General features: G+C 33.1%; 1 protein-coding gene across 10 annotated transcripts in view; it reads left to right on the plus strand.

The window, feature by feature from the left end:
* LOC128077045 (sodium channel protein type 2 subunit alpha) overlaps window positions 1-18,799 on the plus strand; it is a 73,661-nt gene that overhangs the window by 47,490 nt on the left and 7,372 nt on the right. For 7 of the 10 annotated variants that reach the window (XM_052675669.1, XM_052675673.1, XM_052675671.1 and 4 more), the window contains 5 exons: window positions 7,206-7,326; window positions 7,674-7,828; window positions 8,815-8,988; window positions 11,103-11,225; window positions 17,214-17,495. In XM_052675669.1, coding sequence (XP_052531629.1) covers window positions 7,206-7,326; window positions 7,674-7,828; window positions 8,815-8,988; window positions 11,103-11,225; window positions 17,214-17,495 — 855 coding nt within the window. The remainder of the gene's footprint in view (window positions 1-7,205; window positions 7,327-7,673; window positions 7,829-8,814; window positions 8,989-11,102; window positions 11,226-17,213; window positions 17,496-18,799) is intronic. The other 3 variants (XM_052675675.1, XM_052675676.1, XM_052675677.1) reach the window with 1 other exon arrangement.

Raw genomic sequence — 18,799 nt, forward strand, 5'->3', positions numbered from 1 at the left:
TTTTTTGGTGATGAGAAGAATAGAGGCGTATTAATTACACAACTAAAGCTCTGGTCATGAAATTAGCAAAAGATGAGTTTTTTTTTTTTTTTTTTTTAAATTAAAAAGTGACAGCAAATGACTTTTTGTTCAAGACTTCATGTTTTTTGTCATGCCATGATGTGCCTTTATGTGCCCTAACGTGCCCTCTCATGTGATCCCATTTATGTGAATCTGCTGTTGCTGACTGTTGATCTGCAGACACCTTATTGCTTACATATGCAAATTAGAGGTGCTCAAGATAGAAATTGGCACCAAACCACCTTCAGTTAGCAGAAAACCAAACGAAAGGCTGCAAGGTCATCTGGCCAGATCCTGATGAGAGAGTGTCGGTTTGCTTTTATGCATGTCTGTATATAAACATGAATACATGTATTCCTTGTGATGTAGGGCAATAAGATGAATTTCTACAGAACAATTATAATTTATTAGAAAGTTTTAATTAAGCATGTTAATGTTTGGTGAATCATTGTTATAACATACATCTTTTCTAGTATTTTGATGAAAATAAAAACTTGCTTATACCCTTCTAGAAACAATACATACAATATTGCACATGCCAGTAGGTATGAATTTACGTTATGAAAAGCTGACCAGAATTTTCTAGAAAATTGTATTTGAAACCTAAAAAGAAATAATTATGAAAACATTGTGTCCATAGGAACTTTACTGGTTGAATACATTGCAATAATGAACACACCCTAAATAAACCGTTATCATAAAAGTAGGCTCATTAGCATATATGGGGCATTATGCTGAGACTGTTATCCTGCTCATGAAACTGTGTAGAGACGCCCTGCTGCTTTCCAGCATGAAAGCTGTAAATATATGTTTTCATTTTTAGCTTTTTAAGTACTATGGGGATGGTATATGTAGAAAATTTTGAAGTGCATGTATTCTGTGTAATAATTAGATTTTTATTCTTAGTATAACTTTCAGGCTCACAACTATGGCGTGCAGAATTACAAGGTATTTTTAAATGCATTAAAGAATGTGATATCTCCTAGTTCTGTTGCAGACATCACAATTGTGTATATTTTACTTTAGGCAGCATTCAGTAATCTAAAAGATACTTACTGTCTTGTATTCTCACATATATTCATATTATTCTGAACTACTGAAAAGTAAATGTATTGGATCTTTACTCAGCCAATATAATTGTATAAGAATTTCCAGCGCAAAAAAAAAACAAAAACGCAGAGGTGCTGTGTCCTGAACTTCATTTCCTACCATTCTTACTTCTCACAGGAGTAGAACCAAGCTGGATCAGTCAAGAGTGCAGCTCTGGTACTTTTAGTCGAGGCAGAGCATCGTGTCACCAATTTTACACAGGTTACCTAAGCAAATTATACATATATATGTTATATAATCACTTTTTAATGGATATTGACTGGCCTGCATGTTTTTCAGCTAACCTGTCCCATTCATTGCAATAAAGTACAAACATGCACAGCTGCTCTCTGCTGAGCCACAGGACTTGCATCACAGCATGGTCAGGCGAGATTGGCAGCCCCTACATTTCTACGGTTTAGATGCCATACTTTTCATTATATTCTAACTGTATTTGGCAGTGCATGCTATGTACCTTTGCCAATCTTGTTGGTAAAATTTTCAGGATTCTAGTTTTGAAGGGTTTTCTTTCCTTTCATAGGAAGACAGAGTATATAATTCACCAACTTTCTCTTAAGAATCTTAATAAGACCATTTGTAAATTCTGTTGATAATGAAGGGCTGTTAACTGATTTGGAAAACTTTCATAATACTTTTGTATTCTAGATTGTAATGTTGGTAACTTGCAAGCTCATGATAGCCATCATTATTTTTTTACAAGTTTCCTTAGAAATGCTTTTTTTCAGTAGTCATGTAAGCATTTATTTAGTTTGGAGGTTAATAATACAGTACTTGAAGCACCATTAAGCATGAAATCATTTAATTTCCACAGTCAAAGCATGTGACCATCATTTTTTTTTTTTTTTTTTTTAAAAAAAAGCTTATATTAAATGGGTGTTTGGCTGGTCAAACATTCAGAGATCAGTTCTGCTCTTACTTACACCCACACTTACAAGTGTAGAGGTGCAAAGAGAAAACTGATGACAAAAATCTGACCCAATTTAGTCTTTCCATAGCTCTTTAATTTATGCTTACAAAAGACTACCTCCCCAGATATCTAAAATTGTCTGCCCCGAGAAACTTAAGGTTATTCTTACCTTATGGGTAACAAATACAGTTCAGCAGTCCAGTGAGTGAGTTGCAGTGTTTGGACCAAAAGGTCTTCAGTTTCAGTATGATTTGTATCTCACATATTAAATGTGATCCTAACATTTATAACACCGTGGTGCAATATAATGTTGCTTTCAGTTTGGTAAAAAAAAAAAAAAAAAAAAAAAAAAAAAAAAAAAAAGTAGAGTTAAAATGCACTTATTAAATAGCTTTTTATCTTCTCTTTTGTAATGATAATTTACATGATTAGTCATACTTTGATTTACAGATATTCATTATTCAAAATTCTTTCCTACTCTGAAAAATTAAGTCTTTGGTTTGTTTATGAACTGATCACATCCCACTATCATATTATGTGTCATAGGGAATGATAGTAAATTGTGAGATATTGTTTCACCTTGTAGTTAGCTTAATTAATCTTTATAGATAGCAGTCCCATGCTGTTTCAGAAATATCCTTCCACTATTTGTGGAACAACAAGTCTGCTTTTGCAAATATTTGCACTGCTACTTATGATGCTTTTGCCTTCATTGAACACCCTTGCAAATATCTTCATTTATCAATGCTCATGAATGAGTAGGATAAAGTAAATATGAATATCACTACAATTCAGAGAGGACTGTAATTTAAGGATCATGCTTTTCTGCAGTATTTGCAAAATCAGCATATAATCATTAAGCCTTGATTCACAATGTTCTGGGTTTTCTTGAACTGATGGAGTTATTATGCCTTACTGTATAAGCATTAGAAACAGTGACATCCAAATTCTACTTAGCTATACCAGTGGAACTACAATGATATTTAGCCACCTGGTCGTTTTTGTAGGTTATGTAGCTGTACGGGAAACAGACTGTGTACGTTTGAACATCATATTACTATACAAGACAGAGATCATCTCATCTTTATAGTGACATACAAATAGTACAAATAGCAATAAAAACATGTATTTCCCATTATTTAACATTTTCACAGGTTTGGGAGGAATGGAAATTAATGTAAAGCCAAAATAGTGGTTTCCCTTAATGCCATCTTACTGCTTCTGTCTATTCTGCTCTTTGCTCCTTCTGTCACTTAAATTTTGATTTTAACAGCTATTAGTTGCATCCTGGCCAATCATGAAATTTCAGGTTTCATTAAAAGAGTTTATCTAAGAGCTGTTTAACTTCTCTGTGATAATTATCATGGAAATAAAGAAAGAGATATTAGAAGCTCAAAGTGGCCTGGCTGTAAGTGAAGCAGAATTGTATGATGCTATGGGATGTTGTGAAGGTTCAGAAAGTAATTTATTTCAAAAACTTCCTGACCTAAACTTGGCTGCTGCTTTTTGCAATGCTTCTCTGTTAGGCAAGCTGCTTTCCACTTTTAGTTTCTATCTTGAAAGCTAAACTAAAAACTCTCTCTCATCCTGTACTGTATTGCTGATGAAAGCATGACTGGCAATGCTATTGGTAAGCGTGACATAAAAGATATGTGTAGCTATGATAATCAGTATATCGCTGCTTTTGAACCATGTGTTACTGTCTTCTGTGAAGACACAAAGTAGATTCTGAGTTTTTGCATAGTAGATTCCTCTGAGAATAATTTCCTTATCATGCTCTTCAGAAAACTTTTTTTTTTTTTTTTAAATAATCTAGCATCATAGTACTTGAAGAGTGTCTAATAGTTGATAAATATCCTATAGTCTGAGTGACTAAATACTTTTGAAATCTAGAGGCATGGAATCAAAAAAAGCTCAGAAAGGACTTGCTAGCATTATCAAAGGTAAACTTTGGTATTGATGATTATCTTGTTGTTACAGGTTCATTCTTTTGAAAAGCTGTATATATATGTGGTGTATAGCATTGCCAAAATCCAGTCTTTGTAATGCTGCTGAGCAAAGAAAAGAGTTTACTGGGTGCAAAGGTAACTTTGAGATATGTTCTGGTGAAGAGCTGGGGCATATGCTAAATACCCAACATATCAGGGTCTGCCACTGAGGACAGCTGATTTTTTTTTACTGTGTGGACACTGAAATTCCAGTTCAGTGAAATAAAAAGTCTTTTTATGTGCTAAAGCATATGGACAAGACATAATCAACAATAACATGACTTATTCCCAGGTGAGTCTTTATTAAATACATAGAAATCAGTGCAATGTCCCTTGGTAAGTTGCTCTATAAGAGAAATTGGCTGTGGAAATATATGATTATTACTGACAACTCTTCTAGGCACACCGACCTCAATTGATTTGGTGAGATCTTAAGATAAAATATCATAGAACCTTCAGAGCTGTTTATAATGCATACAATTTTTTATAATTGTACAAAATGCTGCATAATGAATTTAGTTTTAAAACAAAAACAAAAAAATAACCACTTATGTTGAAAAAAAACACTGTTTTTCTTCCCTACGTGATACTTAATTATTACTGAATTTATTGAATAATATTTGTAGTCTACTCATTCATCTATTGATCTGTGTGGAGTTAAATTCAGGTGTACAAGAACAGCATGCTAAAGAAATACTGTTACAGCAACAATGGAAGATTTAACAGAATTGTTGGTGGGAAAAGGCATTTTATTCTTGTGTTTCAAATATCAGCTGCTGATTTAATTTAGCATTTTTCTGTTTAGCTTAACTTCTGTGATTATTATTGCAGCTCTTTACAAGAAGCATACCAGATTTTCAATGAGAAGAATCTTGTAAGATAAAATTCACCGTAGATACTGCCCCACAGAAATAAAGATGGCTTTCTGATGTACCTGATAATTGACTGTCCTACTGTCTCATTTTCTAGCTTTTTGATCCCTCCTAATTTTTCATATTGAGTTATCTATTAGTCTTGAGCATTTTCAATAATAGGAATTCATTATTCCTACTTAAAATTAACATGTTGATTAAGCTTACTGCGTAATATCTGAGTTACTAAATTCTTCCTTTTTCCTGTAAAAGAATGGACAGGACAGTAGGTCCTTCAAATTTATATTTTAACCAGATCATGATTTTTGTTTGCTCTGCTACTACTGCAGCATTCTGCTAAAAATGCTGTCCAGACTGGAATGATGCAAGCAATATTTTAAGAAAAGTTTACAAGCAGATAGTCACTTCTCAGTTTAAAAGTGATTTAGTGTATAGTATTGATAAGCATTAATTTTGATACCATATGTACATTTATTTGGAATGTACTTTGAGTTTACAGTGTTTTTGCCCTTTTCTCAAACTGATGATTGACTTCCACTTATTTTTATATGCTGTGGTCCTTAATTACGGAATAAGTATTTATCCCATACTTTCCATCTTCACCGTTGTAGAGGCAGTATTCCATAATGACCAAACTGCCATGTGTTGCCTGCAGGTTTGAATTAGATTGCAATGGGAGACTTTTAAATGCTAATCTGCAAAAAAAGTGTGCATCCATGCGTGTACAGTGGAAATAGACTTATAGATGCTATATGCTTATGCACAGACTTAAGACATGAATATGTAAACGTTTCAAAGAAACAAAAAGGGTGTGGATATCGCTGCAATTACCTGCATAATATATCATACAATAAATGTTTTGGTTTGCTTTGTCTTCCTTCTCTAAAATGTGGTCTATGAGTGTACCATGGTACACAGAAATCATAGTTAAGCCTGTGTCAAAATCATGATATATTGTCAAATGTCTTTTGATAAATTCAGAATAAGTGAGAAACAATTTTTTCTTTGCTTAAAGAACGTACTGAATCTGGGTGGCAGCATAAAATTACCTTAAAGTTTTACATTCTGTATTCACATACTATTACTGTATACATTTCCTTTACAAAACCTTTAGAAGTTAGAGCTTCTTGAACATGTTTTAAAGGAATAATGCCTCTAACTTAAGTTTTAACTGTCAGCAAACATGTCTTTAACGTTTCCATGGATCTTACCTCTGTCTAATATTATTTCCCCACAGAATGTGTTTTAACTCTGCTTACATCATTCCCTTTAAAAAATTAGCTACTTATCAGTGCAGTCATTTTACTGATGTTATACTTCACATAGTGATAACATTAGAAGAGTCATAGAATGCCATGATCAAACTACTTTTACTTATTATAGTACTCATATTTGTCTGCTGCCAACACAATATCATGGTGTGAAAGAGAAGATTTGGATTATATTATCAGTATGATTAATTGGTTCAGTATTGTATTATAACAGTATTGTTTTTAAAGCATTTGTTTTCACTTGAATCCTCCAAAAGTTGTTTTTTTTTGTTGTTTTATAGTTACTGGACATGTATGTGTACTGTAACAAAGTAATAAGTAGTTTCAAAGTGCACAATAAAATCAGAAAATGCATTGGCAATAGAGAATGCAAAATAACAGCTACTGCTCTTAAATTAATGTGATGCTCTTTTAGAAATAGAAATTTATCCTGTACAATTCATATTATGTGTTTTCATGTCAATGATAATTAAAAGTTAATATTCCAACTTTTTAGATTATACAGTTTTGATAGAATAACATTTACTTGGGACATGAAAATACATCTATACAGCTTGTTCTTGGTTTGGTCATGACTTTGGAAAAGTTATTTGTATTAACACAAACTATATGAAGTGTGATCTAAAATGCAGCCACATGATTGGAATAATAAAGCAGTACAAACTGTGGAAGGCACCCATTCCTAACTTATAGGAATTTTTTTTTTAAGATTTCTTGTATGTGGCTCAGAATAGTAGTCTAATTATTTCAGCAATTCCTTATATGAAAACATGAAAATATTTCATTGAGGGGGAATACATAATACAATTTTTCTAATCTTGTGACCTCACCTGTAGTAGAGCAATTTGGCATTATATATTGTATATCAAAATTATTATGTTAATTTCAGAGCATGAAATACATGCAAAATATTTTGATATGCATTTCAAACATTAACGTCTATTCAAAATAATTTAAATTTGAAAAAATAATGGTATATGTGGGTTTTAATTCACAGAAATTAAATGCCTCCAGTTCATCAGAAGGTAGCACAGTTGATATTGGACTACCTCCAGAAGGAGAGCAGCCAGAAGTAGAACCTGAAGAATCTCTGGAGCCTGAGGCTTGTTTTACAGAAGGTAGGAAAAGCAAAATATATTCACGTGATAAGGCCTAATTTTGTTGGTGTGGGCTGGGTTCTATTCTCAGTTGAAATCAATAAGCTGACTTGTGATTACAATTATATTTTTTTTGTATGAGTATCTCCTTCATAGGTGCTGTTGTGGTGCTCACTTTCTCCTTGATAGATATTATAAAAGTTACAGAACTTCTATTTCAAATATTGAAACTAAGGCCCTCAAATATTCAGAAAGATACTTATTTACAGCCATCTATTGCAGTAATTCTGAAATGAGCCAAATTGCTTTTGTTCATCTGTAATTCCTATTAGCCTTTTTTTGACATCTCAATTTATTATCACACTTAGGCTGTGTGCGAAGATTCAAGTGCTGTCAAGTCAGTGTCGAAGATGGGAAAGGGAAAATCTGGTGGAATCTTAGGAAAACATGCTATAAGATTGTTGAACACAACTGGTTTGAGACCTTCATTGTCTTCATGATTCTCCTCAGCAGTGGTGCGCTGGTAAGTTAAGATGGAACAACTATGTCTATTTTAGCAAGCATTTGGAGTTACAATTCATTTTATAGCTACAGTAAACATCAGAATTTAATATCCAATTCAGTGATGTTCTAATGCCAATGTATATGAACAAATATTTGGCATATATTGTGGTGAACTTGTAAGTTTTCTCTCAGGCTATGAAAGAAATTGTTAGTTGAGTTAAAAATGTAGCTACTGTTCATGAAAATAAGAAATCAGCTACATCAGTCTGGTGCTCACATCTCCATATTGTTTTTATATACTAGTAACTCTTTTTTCTCAGAAGAGATGCATAGAATATGATTTGATTGCAGAGCTAGGAAGATATGAACAGCAACTTGAATTGCAAAATGAGACGTAAGGTATGATAATGATTCGATCAGTTTTTTTTTGCCAAATTGACCTTAAATCAGGTACACTGAGTAAGTACAGAAGCAATTAGTCTCTCATAGCAGGAGCAAAGTACAGTGCATTTGCTACACTTGCATTTCAGGTCGCAGTGATTCACTGTTGATATAGATCTTTCCTTTTGAAATTTCTGTTTAGAATTGCTTTGTGGGTTGTGCGTATAGTTTGGGTTCAATTACTCATTTCTCAAAATTATATATCACAAGGCATTATTAAATTTCTAATGTAATATGAATAATTTTGATATAAAGTTTTGATACAAAGTTGGAACTGTCAAAGGGAAATCCTTATGCCAATAAGCTATTGCTATTCATGGAAACGAATGAAAATGTGATTTGGAGAATAGCATTACAGTAAGTTTCATGAATCATTGTCCAGCTCAGCTGAAAGATGAGCACTACAGTGTTATGAAGACTATGGTATTAAGTGAAAAGATTTTGGTAAGAATATGTGGCTAATCATCACGTATATCTTTTCAACTCAAATACTCTGTTGGGTACTATATCTTGCATTGCAAATTAGGAAGTCATTTAATTATATCCTAAAAATCTTTTTCATAGGCATTTGAAGATATATACATAGAACAACGTAAAACTATCAAGACCATGCTGGAATATGCTGACAAAGTTTTTACTTACATCTTCATTCTGGAAATGCTTTTAAAATGGGTGGCTTATGGCTTTCAAACCTATTTCACTAATGCATGGTGCTGGCTGGACTTCCTGATTGTTGATGTATGTATTCTTTTCCATATCATGTACCACAAGCTCTAAAAATCACAGGATTATGTGTTTAGATAAACATACTGCTCGAGCCAAAAGAAGTTCTGTTTTAAAATTGCTGTTGTGATTTGCTTTATAATTCTGTTTGGAAAAGAAAAATTATACAGATGTACTTCTTATTCTAGATATTTTTTTTCTGATATTCTGTAGTTTTATGAAGTTATTGAGCTTTATTGAAAGTATGCTTTTTTGGTAATTTTGCTGTGTGGAATGGATGTTGCTGATCTTCATGAGTTTTAACTCTATGTGGAATTTGAGTACTTGAAAGCAATTGATTTGAAAGTTTCTAACTTTCTACTGCTTTAGTGTGTATCCTATCACTTAGTGTGATGAAAGAAAAATACTGCTAGGAACTCTCAGTACTACTCAGTACTTTTGTGCTTTTAACTGTATCACATATGCAACCTTAAACAGTCACTTAGAGAGCTATAGCTGAGCTCCCTTGAAATGGGTACTCCAGAGGTTTTCAAAATGCTGCACCACCAAGCAGATCACATTTTCTGAAGGACCTAGTGCACAGAGTATTGTAATTTTAAGTCTTAACTGCCAAACAGTGTATGCATATTACTGGGTAGCAAAAAATGGAAGACTACAGATCTTTAGCCATGTAGCAGACATCCATTTCCCTTCCATCCTCAATATCCTGATTACATCTGTCTGTGCTAAAAGGGCATCACTCAGTTCTGCATGTGAAATTCCCATAGAATGCAAGGTAAGAGCGTGTCTTGACTCTCTTGTTCACTTGTTCTGATCAGCAGCAGAATTCTGTAGAAACCACTGCATACCTCCCTAGTATTACAGTATGATAGGCCAAGAAGTGTTTATTACACAGAGCTTGGCAAACATTCTAATTTTATATCCATACCATCCCTAGAGATCCTATGCTAAAATATGTCTAGGTACCATGTTAGAATGCTGTGGTTGAGTAAACCCCTGTGAAATATTTAATGGCATAAGATTATGTAAATCATCAATCAGTAGTGTTCTACAGAGGCTTCGTACTTTACATTGTCACTCTATGTTCACTGTATTTATCAAAATTATTCAATTCTTATTTGATAATCTCTGGTTTAGTTACTGCAGTGAACTTTATGAATATCTTTCTGAGATTTTCATGGGAATCTTTCTCTATAGCAATTGTTTGCATGGAAAAAAAAAACAAAAAAAAACAAAACCACAACAATTTCCAGAGTATTTTTTTCAAGTGATACGTTGGAGGAGTGAAATAACTAAGCAAAGAGGTTTATGTGGAAATGACAGAAATGAGAGAACAGGAAGGCCAAAAGAGGCATTAAATTGCAGTAGATGTTAAAAATTTTCTTTACTGGGACCGTTCCTTCCAAATGGTCTACAATAAATACATTTTTAAGGATTACTGATGAAAGGTAATTGTATTATTTATTTTACAGCTATTCTGTTTTATTTAATCATCTGTCTGCAGACCAGACCAGCGTTACACAAGTCAAAATTGATGAAGTTATTAAAGGATTCACAGGGAATGTAATGAAGCGTGGATATGCCTAACAGTGAAGTTCCCTACCATTATCTAACAAACAGTTGGTTATCAGTTTTGATTAGTCTTGCTAAATCTGAGCAGCGCTGGTAGCTACAGCTGTTGTATAAGATTTTCTGGACAATAGAAATTCACGTTTGACCAAAGGCCAGGTCTGAATGTAGTTTTTGAGAGCTTTTACATTCTCAAGTTCTGAAGATAACATGGAAAGTCTTGTCCTAAATTGAGCATTCCAATTCACCCAACTTCTGCAAATTTTCTTTTTGCATGCGACTTCATTTTTCATTAAATACCACCAAATATTGGCTGGTTTATGTGAATTTAGAAGACATTTGTATACCATTCTACAAAGATGATTTCATCAACAGGTACCTAGGATATACTTTTATTCTGCTTTGTCTGACTTAAAAACTTTCTGCATTACAGAAGGATTCCTAGAGAAAGAGGTCTACCCTTGAATCTTCTTTGAAGTTCAGGGCACATGTCATCCCACCATATGTATCAAAGGATATACAAGATGAATGAGCACTATTGCCTTTCTGTTTTTGTGTAGGTCTCTTTGGTTAGCTTAACAGCTAATGCCTTGGGCTACTCAGAACTTGGTGCGATTAAATCCCTTAGGACACTAAGAGCTTTGAGACCTCTGAGAGCCTTGTCGCGATTTGAAGGGATGAGGGTAAGAAAAAATGAAAGAATTTGAAATAATGCATGCATACACAGAAGCAATGCATGCAGAATAATCAATGACAAATCCATGCAAAAATGCTGCACCATCATCTTATATATTTTACATTTATCACTAACATATAAGCAAAAGACTTCATCTGCTTATATGAATTCATGTGTTATTGCACACATTGTAACATTTATTTAAGTTTGCTGGCCTTTCAGCAAATTTCATGTTTTCCTGAGGGCCCAAGGGTTTATCAACTGCGTGGATCTCTGGAATTTTACTACATGACTGAATTTATCCTATGTGATTAAATCCTCTTACAGCTGAAATAGTTTAAAAAAAATCAACGTTTCCTCATAAAAGTATGAGCACATCTACATATATATGCATACCTGTGTTTTCGTACAAGTATAGAATGTCATATCCATAGTCCATCAAAAATCTTTTAACATACTATTATGAAAATATTAATTGGCAATTTCTGTTACAAATTAAAAGCTTTGTTATGAATCCATATGTAAGAAAATTGGCAGTGATAAAATGCCTTCACTCCTTCAGAGTAGATGACTATTGCATTCTACTTGAAACAGCATTTGTAGCACGCTGAAGATGGAGCTGATGTTTTCTTTTATGATTTCTGGCTTAAACTGATTATTTACTGCTTTCTGTATTGACTTTAAAATGTTGATTGTAATCTGCAGAGCACTAAGAAGGCTGAAAACATATGGGAAGACATTTTTGCTGGCAGAGCTGGATAAGTTTGAGTAGTTATTGCTGTAACAGTTACCAAAGCTGAGACCCTGATTTGCCCTAATTGGCTCTCAGTGTATTTTAGTGCGAAGTCAGATTAGTGATTAGTTCAAATCATTTCTTCAGTATACTGGAATGGACAAAGGCCTTACATATTCTGTTATGACATGAAAACTCTAGAAATGTTTCTCTTATAGGCAGTAGTCAACAACTGGAGATAAAAGACATTTCAGTTCCAGCCACAAGATGTCTGACATATTCATTCAGGGTCTATATGTCTAACTGGAACACATAGCTATAAGTCTAATCAGCAAATGTACCTGAGTTGAAAACTTATTGATGAATTAAAAAGGGTCCTTGTGTGATCTACCTGCTGTGATCACTGATCTTTCAGACCTTGGTTTAAAAGCTCATTAGTAAATTTTTAAGTCAACTACAGCTTCTTGATTTTCTAGAGAAAATGTGATGGAAATCAAAAGACTTCCAACTAAAAAGGAAATAGGTTTTGATATTCAAATGGAAAATACCATGCACTTGCCTCCAACAAATTTCTAAATCTCACAGATGCTTTCTTGGTGGGCTGTCTAGCCACTCTACATTTGCTTTGGTACTCTACCACATCTGTTCTTAAAAATTCCACAGTGATAAGTTACAGGAAAGGCCTGTTAAAATTACATAAAAAAACTTTTCACACAAAATTTTTGCCATGCTTTAAAAAGTATTTTGCCTTATTCTTAGTAAATGTAGATTTCTACCCTGCTTAGTAATTAAGTTTAATTTTTCTTTTTTTTTCTGAAATTTAGTCTGCGCAACACTACCATTTTGAGAGAGCCCTCATCAGAATATGAATTCTCATAGATTTCCTCAACGTAATATGTTTTTTTTTCCTATAGCATTTTTGAACAAGTTAGAATGCTTGTGTTCTAAGTAGCTACCTGTGCGTAGGTTGCTCTGAAAGTAATACCTCCTATTTATTTCCATGTAAACTACAAGAGATACAAATAGCACAATAACTCTATTTGATAGAGCATATTCTCAGCTACAAACACTGTTTATCAGCGTAGTCACTAAGATTGGCTATGCATTTTTGCCACTGATGAACAAGAGCCTGCATGCCGCACTTGTAGAAATCTGTATGGCCATCTGGAACATGGCTTGTCTAACATCCGCTGTTTGGTCTCCATAAACATTCAAGAAGCATTAATGAATGTCAGTGGCTGCAATGTTTTCCTTACACAGGAATACAGTGACACCCCTTTGCTTCATCTGCACTTCCACATGAGACTTCACATTATTTTTTTAAACTGCCCCTCTGCTGCCATCTGTCATACGGCAACTACATGTATTGGAATATTAGTGGGAAGGTTCAGCCTATACTGCCATAAACCCAACATCTGCTCCTGATGTTGTGGGACAGCATAATAAAATAAGAGGCATTACTTTCAGAACAGCCGCTGTATTCTCTCTTCTGAACTGAAAAAAAATATATTTGTTTTGAAAATTGCAAAGAAAGTAAAGTTTTTGTTGTTCTTTATCTTCTGTGTTTAGGTTAAAATAGGCACAATTCAGGATTTTCAGTTAAAAAAACAAATCCTTCAGAACTATTCTGAGAAAAATGTCAACATTTGGGATGTTTTATCAGATGAAGGGCCTATGTAAAATATCTTTCTAAAAAACACATTAATTGTTGCTTTTTAATCAGAATGATTAGCAAAAAAATTGAGAACACAACTTTATGTAGCAAATTCATGAAGTGGAAATTTAGTGTGGAAAGAAAAAAAAAGTAGTGCATTTTGTAAAGATTTGGGAGTTATTTTCCATCTCGTAAATTTCATGTTGATGCTTTGCCTACTGACTTGATCTGGATCTGCTGACTGTATCTCTTAGTAAATCATCTGAATAAGAAGGAGATCTATGACTTTAGGAATAGATATAATAATAAGTAGTGCATGAAGTTAACTTTAGAATAAAAATAGACATGTTTTTGTTATTTAAGCAATTAACTATTGGAATAACATTTTTATGGATATAAAGAATTTTGGATTATTTTAAAAATCCTCAGTCTTAAGGTTTTAAAGCTAAGTAGCTCAAGTTGGCGAAGGAATTAATTACAAAATGATTTTAGGATCTGATACCTGGAAATTCAAGGTATCTCTTCATAATATATTAATTTCTTTGAACTGAAAATATAACGCTATAGTATGGTGTACATATTTTCATGGGCACTTAAAATTACTTCCACTGAGCACAAGATGTGGAGCTTCTGGAACGGGTACAGAGATGATCTGAGGACTAGAGTACCTCTCCTACAAAGGCAGGCTGAGACAGTTGAACTTTGAGAAAAGGCCCAGGGTAGACCAGATACTGGCTTTCAAAATACTTACAGGGAGCTTATAAGTAGGAAGGAAATCAACTTCTTTTTATACAGAAAGTGGTAGGACAAGAGGGAACAGTTCTACATTAAGAGACAAAAAATTTAGATTAGATGTCAGGAGGAAATTTTTCACTCAGTGGTGGTGAGATGCTAGAATAAGCTGCACAGATAAGCTGTGGATGTTCCATCCCTGGAGGAGTTCAAGGCCAGGTCGGATAGGGCCCTGGACAACATGATCTGGTGCTTGATTTAGTTACTGGGAACCCTGCCTGCAGCAGAGGACTTAGAAGTAGGTGATCTTTGAGGTCCTTCCAACCTAGGCCATTCTATGATTTTATTCTATGACTGTAGTTCCTATATAGATACAAGAAATTCTTTTCTACACATCTAAAAGTTTTAATCCACTGTAGTATTCTCTAGGATCATGGTTTGTTGTGCCTACCCAAATTAATAATGAATAGAAAATATTCCTCTATTTCTAATTAATGGTAGCATGTGATGTTTCCACTGCATCTTCCCATCACTCTTGATAATGGAAATAAGTTTTAATTTGCATGTGAAGCTTCAGGAAACTGGACTGTGGGGTTGAGAATTACAGTGAGACATGATCTGTCTGTGTTCTGTCCTGAGTGCTGTCACTCACTGCTATATAGTGCTAGGCCCATACTACTTTTTTTTTATTATTATTTATTTAAATAAGCAAAGGATGCTCTTAAATCTCTTTTTAATTATTTCTTTTTTTTTCTTTTCACTTGTCCTCCTTTCTTGTGCCCCTACTTTCAATGCAAGCCTGGAGGTATCTAGAAGCTTTTCTCATAATACTCAAAATTATATTTTGAGTGTCTTCAAATGATACATATTTTAACGTGGTTCTGCTATAGCTTCAGGACTCAGACAATACCAGAGAAAGTATGTCGCTTGTGAAATTTAGCAGTAATAGAAAGAATAACATGACTTGACCTGCAGCTGTAGTAGAACGAGGAACAGCATTCTCAGGTGTAATGAGACTGAAAACTAGAAAACAAATATCTTCATTATCTATCTCTTTATATTTCAATATTTATTTTTAATAAACAATACTTCTACAGCTAAAGATTCTAATTATATTTTTAATCGTATTTTTTTAGGAATAATTGAGATAACCTTAAATAAAAATAATATTTTCTTAGCTAACAGATTTTTGGAAAATGTTACAGAATTGGAAAAAAAATCTATAGCCGTTCATTATTCCCGTCAGACTTCCAGTTTTAATCAATAACTTCCTAGATCTCCAATTCAAATTAATTCAGCATTATTATTAAGGTAATAGTTTCTTTATGTAGGCCTGCTTCTCACAGCCCTGCAAGGGCACATCATTGACAAATCTATGGATACAAGTCAGCATAAGAGAGCACTGCTGAAATAGTAACAATAGATTAATCATTGATCTCTTCCCTGCTCATGAGTGATAAAATGCTGTATTGTTGTTGTTTATTGATTTATAATAAATATTGCTAAGCATATTTTATTATGTTTAACAGATTATTTTGATTATTAAAATGTCCCTGTTAGAGATAAATATTTATTGCAATATGTGACTTAAAGTTTGTGGCAAAAAAAAAAAAAATCAAATGTTCAAGAAGCATGGGAGAGTTCATCCAATGTTCTGTGCCTTTAGCTTATGTTAATTCTAATTTGTTCCAGCATCTAAATTTAACATAACGTGAGTTTAATTGATGCCATAGGAAATTTATAATGTTGTCCAAAGTGTGGATTACCTCAAAGAGGTATTATTTTGACATAAAAGGAGCTCTGAAAGTCGAAGAGGTATTTCTTCTTTTCTTCAGGCCATGTCTACTATATGTTGTACAGGATGGTAGATCTTCACCTACTGTAGCATTTGAAGGTTTTATTTTCAGTCATATAAGATAGATATGAATGAAAGTTGATTTGCTTAGATGACTAATTTTGCAAGTAATGAATTCTGTGAAACTCATGAAACATAAACATAAGGCCAGCATTTTTTACAATTAGAAACAGACTAATGTACTATCAGATCTGTTGTAGTACCTATGTCATATAACCTGAGTCAGTCATCTATAATCACATCTATGTAATACCTGATATCCTGCATTTTTTAAAAACAAAATCTGTGTTAGATTCTATGGAACTGATTCAGTTTTTGTTTTTTTTTTTTTTTTTTTTTTTGGAAAAGTGGGCAGAGTTGTTCCATAGTTATTACAAAAAAACTTAAGACCAAAGCTACCTGATTTAGGAGTTCATCAATTTCAGCATTAAATAAATGAAGTCTACTTTAAGTCTTATCTGCTGCTTTCACTACCAGCATTTTTGTGTTCAGATAGCCTGCTGTTTGAACATGGCTGCTTTTCTGCTTTTATATATAGCCATCCAAATGAACATAGATACATCTCCCAGTTTTATTTAAAAGAAGTCTTAAAATTACTTTCAAGTAAAAATGTGCTCAATAACATTGATTAGGACTGTTTATCCAATAAAAATGTAATAGAGAATTTTTTTTTTTGTGCTTGATGCAATCAGTCATTAGAAATATTACAGATACAATTTTGTAGACATATATTAAGTACGTATTTTTAAAATTATTGATTAATGCTGTTTGTTTTTAAAGTTCATTTTATATTTTCTTCTTTTTTTTTCCCATTACCTAAAGCTTCCATTTGCTTCTGTTTGTATGGTTTTCCTTCTAATTATGCTGATACTTTCTTTCTTCAAAATTTGTATAGTATTATAAGCCAAAAGTATAATACAGATTAATACTGAATTAAAACAGAGAGGTACATTTAAATCAGTCTAATGAAGATAGTAGTGTTTGTGTTCTTACACTGTATCTGGTTTCATTTGTACACCAGGTGGTTGTAAATGCCCTCTTGGGAGCAATTCCATCCATTATGAATGTGCTTCTTGTTTGCCTTATATTCTGGCTGATCTTCAGTATCATGGGCGTAAATCTATTTGCTGGAAAATTTTACTACTGTGTTAACACTACAACTGATGAGAGATTTGATATCAGCCAAATCAACAATTACAGCCAATGTGAGGAGCTCATTAAAAACAATGAAACTGCCAGATGGAAGAATGTGAAAGTTAACTTTGATAATGTAGGCCTTGGTTATCTTTCTTTACTTCAAGTGGTAAGTCACCACTCCTGAATGTCTATTTCTCTTTTTATATCTCTGTGGTTTACATCTAACAGAAAAATTTATTTCTATTCACTTCTTTCAGGCAGAAATACTTTTCCTTGCTTCTTTGTTTGGCATTATGCCTATAAAAATCCTTAAGTAAATTGTGGAGTATGTGTTTTAAAAATATATACATATATATGTGTGCATATACATGCGTCTGTGTGGAAAACTGTAAGCAGAAATGGATTTTTAACATATATAGAGTGTTTTTTTTTAACCTTTCTTCAAATATGTATCAGCCTTGCATCTTGGTTCTTCCGATTATAGATCAGCCTTGCTTTTCTGTTTGATCACGTATATAGTATGCTTCTACTTGTTGGATGTTGAGCTTGGTTTTAAAAGAGATGAACTTGCAGGGGCATATGTGAAAGTTTGGTACTTTCAGAATTCTCACAGCAGAGATAAAGATCTCTTATCTTAAAGATAACTTTTAATGATATATTCCTGTTTGTAAAGTCTCTCTAAAATTGTATTTACATATAATTAAAATTCTTACTATATTTTACAAGGTTCTAACTTAAAACTGCTGTAGAAAACATGCTTCCCAAGATACTTTGTCAGCAATTTTAAGAATCCTGTGAATTCATATGTTCCAAATTAAATATATTTCTCTTATCTTTCTGATTATTAGCATTTAAATATGTTCTTTAGATTTGGGATCACCCATGTTTATACAGTGCAGTGCATTTTAGGGAGGTCCTTCGTCATAAATACAAGCTATTTCTTCCTGGCTGTATTATTTCTAATTAGTGTTAATTAATCTTGACAAATTTGTTGTCATGTACATAGGATAAATAGTTATTCCTGATCCAGAGAGGTATTCATTTCTGTAAGCTATAAAGTCAAATAAATTTGAATTCTTGCTCAAAAATTCTGTGGTATATCACCTCAACAGTTTATAAGAGTCATCCATTAGAGCCAAGAACTGGGGATAACTCTTATGTGTGGATAAGTCTGTGACACTACATAAATAATACCAATGTAGAGGCTGTAGTGACTAACATAAGAAAAACAAGCAATTAAATTTACCCAGGATGTGTTGAATCTGTATCAAGAATCTGAATCTGTATACCTACTTTGCTCATACACAGAAAATAATTTTTATCGTGTGTTACTCATTATATATAAAAGTTCTTAATTTAATACAGGTTGTGTCCTTTATAGTCAAACATTACAATTTGCTTGTGATTCCCATATATGAATAAAACGTACAATGTTTTATTGCCTATTAATATTACACTGAGCTGGTGTTT

Source organism: Tympanuchus pallidicinctus, unplaced genomic scaffold (genome assembly GCF_026119805.1).
Source record: "Tympanuchus pallidicinctus isolate F22 unplaced genomic scaffold, pur_lepc_1.0 scaffold15, whole genome shotgun sequence".
Taxonomy (NCBI): Eukaryota; Metazoa; Chordata; class Aves; order Galliformes; family Phasianidae; genus Tympanuchus; species Tympanuchus pallidicinctus.